General features: G+C 39.1%; 1 gene segment (V, D, J or C); it reads right to left on the bottom strand.

The window, feature by feature from the left end:
• Positions 1-2,602: 2,602 nt before the first annotated feature.
• LOC129689793 (immunoglobulin lambda variable 6-57-like) overlaps positions 2,603-10,553 on the bottom strand; it is a 71,051-nt gene continuing 63,100 nt past the window's right edge. The window contains 1 exon segment of the V gene segment in view: positions 2,603-2,976. Within this exon segment, the coding sequence occupies positions 2,603-2,976 (374 nt within the window).

Raw genomic sequence — 10,553 nt, forward strand, 5'->3', positions numbered from 1 at the left:
TTTTTATTTAATCATCAAAATGGATCTTTTTTCCTTTTTTTATTAATTATACTTTATTCACATTGTATCCCCCCTGTAATGCCTTCCCCACTCCCCTCCCAATCTCTCTCTTCCTTCTCCTTCTATACGTATGCCCCTCCCAAAGTCCACTAATAGGGAGGTCTTCTTTTCCTTCCTTCTGATCCTAGTCAAATAGGTCTTATCAGGAGTGTCTGCATTGTCTTCCTCTGTGGCTTGGTAAAGTTGTTCCCCCATCAGGGGAAGGTGATCTAAGAGCAGGCCATTCAGTTCATGTCAGAGGCAGTCCCTGTTCCCATTACTAGGGCACCCACTTGGACACTTATCTGCCATGGGCTACATCTGTGCAGGAGTTCTATGTTTTCTCCATGCATGGTAATTACTTGGAGTATCAGTCTCAGAAAAGACCCCTGTGCTCAGATTTTTTGGTTCTGATGCTCTCTTTATGGAGCTTCTGTCCTCTCCAGATCTTACTATTCCCACTTCTTTCATAAGATTCCCTACACTCTGCTCAATGGTTGGCCATAAATCTCAGCATCTGCTTTGATAGCCTTCAGGGCAGAGCCTTTCAAAGGCCCTCTGTGGTAGGCTCCTGACTTATTCCCTCTTTCTCCTCCTTCGGATGTCCATCCTCTTTACCTTTAAGGATAGGGATTGAGCATTTTAGCCAGAGTACTCCTCTTGATTAGTTTCTTTAGGTGTACAGTTTTTAGTAGGTTTATCCTATATTATATGTCTATATGAGTGAATATGTACCATGTGTCTATTTCTGCTTCTGGGACAGCTCACTCAGGATGACCTTTTCCAGATCCTCCCATTTACCTGCAAATGTCATGCCTTCCTTGTTTTTTATTGCTGAGTAACATTCCATTGTGTAGAGATACCACAATTTCTGTATCCATTTCTCCGTTGAGGGTCATCTGGGTTGTTTCCAGCTTCTGGGTATTACAAATAAATCTGCTACAAACATGGTTGAGCAAATGTCCTTATTGTGTACTTGAGCATCTTTTGGATATATGCCTAGGAGTGGTATAGCATATTTTGAGGAAGCAGTATTCCTAGTTGCCTGAGAAAGCAGCAGATTGATTTCCAGAGTGGTTGTACAAGTTTACATTCCCACATGCAGTGGAGGAGGGTTCGCCTTTTTCTACAAATCTCCAGAATGTGTTCTCTAAATGGATCTTAAGTACTATTCAAGGCAAAGTTCTACTGTCTATGCATAATGCCCTGTGAGAGCTCATTTATATCCCAACTAGACCACGGAGTCATCTTACTGCATCCTTTGTTCTATTCCCACAGAAAGCAGGTCTCCATGTTTTCCTGTTCCACCTCCATGCTCATCCTAAATTGATCATTTTCTTTTTTCTTCACTGTAATGATTGTAGCAGAAGTCATGTTTTCATGTAATTAATGACATGTTTTAGCTAACTTAATTCCTCTCTTGACATAATTGCTGCAATTTATGTAGTACTTTCTTTGCTCATTTTATGACAAACTTATGATATATAGAGAGATATGGAAGACATGTCAGAAAAGAGAAAAATGTAAAAAATAATATATAAATATTTAATATTACATAAATGGAAATTTGTGAGAAACTGAAATATTGTGAGGAAAAAAATGAGTGAGTAGTCCATCTATCCTAGGTAGTCATTTTCGTTTTGTTAGTAAAATAAACCAGAGGATGAGTAAAAGTATACTCTGTTTGGATTTTGAAATGCTTCCTTTCCCACTGTCATTTAATTATTTCTAAAATGTGAAGGACTTAAGTATGATCACTACTTTCCTTCTGATGTGAACTTAGGCATTTTATAGATAAAAATCGTAATAATGCAGGATTTGCTGTTTTCTTTGGCTCTTTCACTGGGCATTCTTTGTCTATCTTAAATATTCCAGTACCATGCTCTGAAGAGATATACAGATAAAGGATAGTTCATGGGATGAGAAAGTTCTGTTATATTTTTGTTTGCATTGAATGTATATTTTAGCATTTATATGTATCTAGATCTGACACTAACATTTCACTATAGACCATAGTTGGGTCTTCTACAGAGTTGGGCAAATCAGGCTTTATCCTCATGAGAACATGATGCTCTCATCTAAACAGTCACTTGAATAAAGCACTATTGTTCTGCTTAGCAGCTGGAGAGTGCAACTTGTGGATATAAATTCTCATCTTTATGCCTTAGTGACATAAATAACTGTCAAAGACAGGAACTTCTGAATAACTTACAACTTCTTGAAACAGAGGCTTCTCCATATTACAGATACATTTGGCAATATAGAGTCAGTAATGTCATAATGGAGGGAAAAATGAAAATATGCAAGAGACTCTTTGTCAGAGATGATGCTAAATACTTCACACATGTAAGGAACCTTCTGAAAAAAAAAGTCAGTTGTAATGCGCTCCAAAATTCCTGTTTTCAACCATTTGCACTCCATGGATTGAACACAAATGTGTAAAGAAGTCAGTTATGCAAATGATGTGGGAAGTAGAATCTTGAAGTGGAATCTAGAGGAAATTATGGCTTAACAACACCAAGAGCAGTACTTTTAAAGGAGACATGAAATTTCAAGAGTCCTTTTAACAAGAGATTTCACAGCTGGTGCTTTGGGGAGTTTTTGTCTCACTTTCTCTATGGTTCACATCACTGTGACTATAGCCACTAGATTGACAGAAATAGTCAGCCTCATCCTCTGCCTGCAGGTTACTGATCGTCAGGGAAGCTGAGTTGGAGGAGCTGTCAATGGAGCCAGAGAACCGATCAGGAATCCCGGATGGTCTCTTATCATCATTATATATCACAAGAGTGGGAGATCTTCCAAAGTGCTGCTGGTACCAGTACACATAGCTGTTTCCAATGTTACCACTGCTGCGCTTGCAGGGGAGGCTGATTGTGCTTCCTGGGGACCCTGACACAGAGTTTGGCTGAGTCAGTTGAAACTGGCCCCATGACCCTGTAAGGAGAAAATAATAAAAGTCAGTAACACCATTCACAGACCAGCCTATGCACCAAACATCCCAAGCAAGAGGCAGTTACTCTCCCAGAACTCCTTCAGTCAACTCACCTGCTAAGTAATAAAGAAAGACAAGGAGTAGTGGAGCCAGAGTCATTGTGAAAACACTCAGATTCAGCTTCCTGAGTCCAGTGCACAAGATAAACCTCAACACCCCTTCTTATTTGTTTCTGGGATTCCAGGTGCATGCTGGCTGTATGCAAATACCTCTCTTTTGGTGATGTTCAAGCCCCTCCTTTTATTTCAGACTGTGTCTGATTGACAAATGGAGAGACTGCTTATGAAGATGTGGACTTAACCAAGGGGCAGACGGAAAACCTGAAAATTAAGGGAAAACAGGAGAGGAGTGGGCGTTTGACCATGAGAATGCAATGCAACCATGTCTTGTTTCCTAGTATGTGACTGCTAGGTTCCTAACTGCCAGCAATGAGACCTTTTGAGACCCACATGCCCACTATCTGGAGTCTGAGTGGAACATACATTGTCCCTTAATATAATTCTATCAATGTCAACTAAACTGGGTAACCCAGTTTACATTTGCAGAGAGAATCAGTGCCTGGTTTGAGAAGAACTGTCTTCTTTTACTTGAAATGTCCTGTGGTTATAATTGTGGCCATTTCTAGGTAAGAATTTATTAGAAGGTTGTAGATAAGAATTTATCTCTGTAGATAAGATTACTTCCTGTTCCTGCACAGTATGTGAGTTTGGTTTTCAACACCCATGTCAGAAATACAAAAACCTCCTCTAAGGGATTGGATGTCCTATTTTGGCCTCCTCAGATATCCAGACTCATTTGATTGCATGAACACACACACATGTGCTCACACACACACACACACACACACACACACACACACACACAGTATATATGTGGTGGAAGAATGAAGCAATGGAGAAGACATTCAATTGTATATTCTGAGACTAGCTTATTATAATTGAAAATACATTTTGAGTGATTTTTCTATGCTATGTAGCTATTGTCCAAAAAGTTATGAAATTATTTTGTTACTAGAAATATTTTCCTGGACAATGTCTTTATTAAAGCGAAGGATAAAGTATAAAGCAGAACTGTGAGTTTACTTTTCATGTGGCCAATGGGACCTAGGAACAGAAAGGTTCCCAACAGAGCTCTTGGGTAATAGTCATCAATGGCATCACTACCTGCACAATGTGGGACAGGAAGTAGTGATTTCTGAATGACTTGGTCTTGCAGCAGCTTTGTCTTCTCAAGAGCAACCCATCACTGCCCTCTAATGGGCATAAGCATTTCCATGAGACTCACTGGGGAGTGAAACTTTTTCTTCCAGGGAAGCAATTGAAAGGGTTTTAAAGGAACATGGGTAGGCAAGGAAAACAAATACAGGTGTCTTGAGATGGTCTCTTCTTGTTGCTAGAATATTTTTTTGAGACAAATAGCCATAAGGCACAAGAGTACATTTTAACACACAACTAATAGGGAGAAGAGGAGGAACCTGGAGCCCAATAAATTACCAGGCCAACATCTAGCATTCTTTTTAACAGACTTCCTCTCTTCCTCCATTGTGAATATCTCTCCCCATTACTTATTCTTTTATATTTCCTAATCATTCAGTTTTGTGTTTTTTGTTTGTTTTTTTTTCCCTCACAGCAGAAAATAACTTGGCAATTCCCTACAATTTTCCAACATTCCAGTCACATTTTTGGGGGTCTCTTATTTAGGATTAGGCATGACCTCCCCTGAAGCTGATATGCCTAACTGAAAATCACAAAGAAGAACGTAGAATTAGTCATGACACAAGAGGCACTCAGAGGCTAACTACCACATTGAGTGACACTTCTCCCCAACTACATGTTTGGATTCTCAGTCAGCTCTCACCTCCACTGGTTGTTGGAGAGTAAGTGCCTGGGCTCTGAATGAGTTTAGTATAAGGTGGTTTTATCCTTGAGAACCTGGACAAAGTCTTGAGTAGCCACTCTTCAGCAAAGACACATGGTAAATAGCACTCCCAAGGAGCTGATAAGCTTGGAAGGAGATAGATTGGGAGATGTATATTTTCTCCTCAATGGCTGGCTTTCCAATTTGCTGCAATCTGTAAGGAGGTGGACTAGCTCTCCTCCCCTAACTCCAAATGGCCTGGCTCACTGTACCTCAACATCAAAGCCAAATCCACAGTGCTGCCCAGGAAAGGCACAGGTTCCACTCTCTAACATGCTACAGCCAGTGAGGTACAGGGCCAGCTCACCTACTTTCCTGCTCTTTGGGTCAGCTCTCACAACTGCCTCAGTTGACAAGATCTGAGAAGATGGAGGCTACCTCCTCAGGCTACCTCATAGCAGAGGGGTAGAGGGGCCAACTCTCTCTTGGGGCCAGCCCACTCATAATGCTGTCACCAGGGTCAGTTCACTTGTGCTGCTCAGGGGAGGTTCAGTGCCTGCTCTCTTGAGTGTTGCACATGGCAACGGACAGGGCCAGCTCTCCCACTATGATCATCACAGGGCCAACTCTCCTGACTGCTGTAAGTGGCAAGATGGCAGGCCTCACCTCTGTGGTCATGTCAACCCATGGAAGATGAGTTGTGAGTTTAGCTCTCCCAGACTCACAATCTTCAGGCAGCTCACAAATCCTCTACCATCAGGGTCAGCTCCACTGTGCTGTCTGGGTAAAGAGCAGGTCCACTCCCCTGAGAGCTATTCCTAGTGAGAGATAAGATCATCTCTCCAGAACACCATGTCCACTATGGCTCAGGGCCAGTTATGCACAGCTTGTGGGATCTTGGTATTACAAACAGACTGCTGGGCTAATAGGATAAAATAGAGGAACCATAAATAAAATGGCAAAAACATGTCCACTTAATTTTCACAAACAAAAATATACTTGAAGTGAAAATAGACATTTCAACAAATGATGCTGGCAAAACTGGACATGTACTCAAAAAAGATGAAATTTGATTCATATCTTTTACCTTGTAAGTAAATCAATTTAAAATATATCAAAGACTTAAATTTATTCCATAAAACACAAAAATTGCAAAGAAAGCCCAGGAGATGTCCTTGAAAATAAAGGAGTAGGCATACAATTTTATATAGAACATCAACAGCACATGAGCTAATAGCAGCTTCCACCAGATGGATACATAAAAATAATATTATCTCTGTGACAAGGGAAAGAGTCAGCAAAGTAAACAACCCAAAGACTGGGAGATCAATTCCTATGATCTGTTGTTCAGCAGGGATAATACTCAAGAGTTTACAGTGAATTGAAGACAGTAAATAGCAGGAAATCAACCACCTGTGAGCAAGTAAACAAAGGAGATGCATAGACACTTTGAGAAACAGAAACACAGATCAACAATAACTATTTCTTAAAATGTTCAGTATCCCTAGTCATTGGAGAAATTCAATGTAGAACTGCTTTGAGATACCCTTTTCCCCCAGTCAGCATGGCTGCCATAAACAAGTCTGACAGTGAATGTTCAAGGGAATGTGGAGGGAAGGGAACACTTACTTTAGAGTACATAAGTGAATTCAGACCTTGTAGAAATCTGTCTAGAGAATTAGCAAATAATAATAACAATAACAATAATAATGATAATAGAAATAGAATTACAATGTTACCCAGATCTTTCTCTCCTGGCCAAATATTCAAAGAAATCCACACCCTACCTTAAAGGTATTTGCATCCCATGTTTATTACAGCTTCATTAATTATAGCAAAAACTTAGAATCAACATGGTCCAATGTATGAATGGGCTGTGAAATTCTGGAACAAACACACATACATAAACACACTCAATTACAAATAGTATTTAGCTCAAAAATGTTTTATAAGCATGTTATAATAAAAAGTATTTCAAGTTACGCCCCCCATACTCTTTAGATTAAAATTAAAATGAAGTTTAAAAACTTGCAAGAAAATGTTTGGAGTTAGAATATATAGTAACAGGCAAATTCAAATCCTTATGTGTTTTTCTCATATACAAAATCTAACCAGGAGAATCTGAATTTACAAAAACAATCACACATGTGGGTTCAGTGTAGCATGAAGAAAAGAGAACCGGAAAGATCGAATATAAGGGGAGGTGGGAAGACTGAATGCAGACATTGTCATAAGGTATGAAAAAGCACAAAAGGCTAAAAGTTTTCTAGTCTAATTCAGTCATAAAATTTTGGTCTGGATGGTGGCTAAGCACATAAAATACATTTGGTATTGAAAGTGTAAAATCTATTGTGAAACTCCACAGCTTTGATTCAAGATGCCTACTGTGACTGTATAGGAGTTTCTTGAGATTTTGTCTTATCAAATAAGAAAGCAAGCTGCCTTTCACTCACAAGAATTTCATTGGGATGAGCAGGTATGTAGAGCCTGACAGGGTGTTATTTAGTCTTTTCTTCTGTTATTTAGGTTGATGCCACCCCCCCCCAAAGAGATACATTTTCAAAGTCTGGTTTCTTCTATACACATTTATGTTCATATTTATGTACATATTTATGTACACAGCCAGGAAGTGTTTGGACATGGACAGTTCTAATTGATTGTTTGTTTTCAAGCCAGAGAAAATATAAATATATAATATATAAATGTTTAAATTTCCATAAATGGAAAATTGTGAGAAACTGAAATATTGTGAGGAAAAGAGTGAATGAGTAGTCCATCTATCTAGGTAGTTGTTTTCAATTTGTTAGTAAAATAAGCCAGAGGATAAGTAAAAGTATACTCAGTTTTTGTTTTGAAATATGTTTCCTTTTTCACTGTCATTTAATTATTCCTTAAATATGAAGTACTTGAGTATGATCACTACTTTTCCTTTTGATGTGAACTTAGATGTTTTATATAATTTTATAGATATAATTCTTTAAAGTACACAATTTGCTATTTTCTTTTCCTCTCTCACTGGTCACTCTCATCAAAACAGTCACTTGAATATAATACTATTGTTTTGCTTAACAACTGGAGACAGCAACTTGGAGACATAAATTCTCACCTTTATGCCTTAGTGACATAAATAACAGTCAAAGCCAGGGGCTTCTGAATAACAACTTCTTGAAACAGTGGTTTTTCAAAATTACAGATGAATTTGGAAATATTGAGTCAGTAATGTCATAATGGAGGGAAAAATAAAAATATGCACATGACTCTTGGTCAGAGATGATGACAAATACCTCACACATGTAAGGAACCTTCTGACAAAAATGTTAGTTGTAATAACATAAAGTACCTTGGGGTGACACTAACCAAGGAAGTGAAAACCTGTTTGAGAAAAACTTCAAGTCTCTGAAGAAAGAAATTGAAGATCTCAGAAGATGGAAAGATCTCCCGTGCTCATGGATTGGTAGGATTAACATTGTGAAAATGGCCATCCTGCCAAAAGCAATCTACAGATTCAATGCAATTCCCATCAAAATACCAGCTCAATTCTTTACAGACCTTGAAAAAAAGACTCTCAGCTTCATATGGAGAAACAAAAAACCCAGAATCTCCAAAACGATCCTGTATAACAACAGATCATCTGGAGGTATCTCCATCCCCGATCTCAAGTTGTACCTCAGAGCAATAGTAATAAAAACTGCATGATATTGGCATAAAAACAGAAAGGAGGATCAATGGAACCACATAGAAGACCCAGAAATAAACCCAGACACCTATGAATACTCGATTTTTGACAAAGAAGCCAAAACCATTCAATGGAAAAAAGGACAGCATCTTCAACAAATGGTGCTGGTCCAACTGGATGTCCACATGCAGAAAAATGAAAATAGATCTATATTTATCACCCTGCACAAAACTAAAGTCCAAGTGGATCAAAGACCTCAACATAAAACCAGATACTCTAAATCTGTTAGAAGAAAAAGTGGGGAACAGCCTAGAACTCATTGGCACAGGAGACAACTTCCTGAACAGAACACCAACAGCACAGGCTCTAAGAGCAACAATCAATAAATGGGACCTCATGAAACTGAAAAGCTTCTGTAAAGCAAAGGACACTGTCATCAAAACAAAACGACTGCCTACAGATTGGGAAAGAATCTTCACTAACCCTTTATCTGACAGAGGACTAATATCGAGTATATACAAAGAACTAAAGAAGCTGAAAAGTAGCAAACCAAGTGATCCAATTAAAAAATGGGGAACAGAGCTAAACAGAGAATTCTCGACAGAGGAATATCGAATGGCAGAGAAACACTTAAAGAAATGCTCATCCTCATTAGCCATCAGGGAAATGCAAATCAAAACAACCCTGAGATATCACCTTACACCCATCAGAATGGCCAAGATGAAAAACTCAAGGGACAACACATGCTGGAGAGGTTGTGGAGAAAGGGGAACCCTTCTCCACTGCTGGTGGGAATGTCAACTGGTACAACCACTCTGGAAATCTATCTGGCACTTTCTAAGACAATTAGGAATAGTGCTTCCTCAAGACCCAGCTATACCACTGCTAGGTATATACCCAAAGTTTGCTCAAGTACACAAAAGGGATATTTGCTCAACCATATTTATAGCAGCTTTATTTGTAATAGCCAGAACCTGGAAACAACCCAGATGTCCATCAACGGAGGAATGGGTACAGAAATTGTGGTATTTACACACAATGGAATACTACTCAGTAATCAAAAAGGAGGAAATCATGAAATTTGCAGGCAAATGGTGGGATCTAGAAAAGATCATCCTGAGTGAAATATCCCAGAAGGAGAAAGACAAACACGGTATATAGTCACTTATATAGACCTATAAGATGTGATAAACATAATGAAATCTGTACACCTAAAAAAGATAATCAAGAGAGAGGACATGGGGTAAGATGATCAATCCTCATTTAGAAAGACATATGGGATGTGCATTGAATGTATGACAGGAGTCTACTGAGTGCATTGGAAAGACTCTAAGCAGCAGTGTTTTCAAAGCAAAGACTCATGACCAAACCTTTGGCAGAGTACAGGGAATCATAAGAAAGAAGGGGAGTTAGTCTGATGAGGAAAGGATAGGAGCTCCACAAGGACCAAATATATCTGGGCACAGGGTCTTCTCAGAGACTGTCATTCAACCAAGGACCATGTATGAATGTAACCTAGAACCTCTGCTCAGATGTAGCCTGTGGTAGCTCAGTAACCAATTGGTTTTCCATAGTGAGGGAAACAAGGACCTTTTCTAACAGTAACTCATTGACTGACTCTTTGGCCTCCCCACCCCCCAAGGGAGGAGCAGTCCTGTTAGGCCACAGAGTAGAGCTTTGCAGCCAGTCCTGAAGATACCTGATAAAGCAGGATCAGATGAATGGGGAGGAGGTCCCCCCTATCATTGGACTTGGAGAGGGGCACGGTGAAGAGGAGGGAGGGAATTAGGGATCAGGACACGGCTAAGATACAGAGTTAATAAAATGTAACTGATAAGAAAAAAATAAAATTCAAAAAAAATGTTAGTTGTAATGCCTTCTAAAATTCCTGTTTTGAACAATTTCCATGTTGAAAACATTAATTGAACACAAATGTGTGAAGAAGTCAGTTATCCAAACGTTGTGGGGAGTAGAATCTTGAAGTGG

The sequence above is a fragment of the Psammomys obesus genome, unplaced genomic scaffold (assembly GCF_907164565.1).
Source record: "Psammomys obesus unplaced genomic scaffold, mPsaObe1.curated_primary_1811, whole genome shotgun sequence".
Taxonomy (NCBI): domain Eukaryota; kingdom Metazoa; phylum Chordata; class Mammalia; order Rodentia; family Muridae; genus Psammomys; species Psammomys obesus.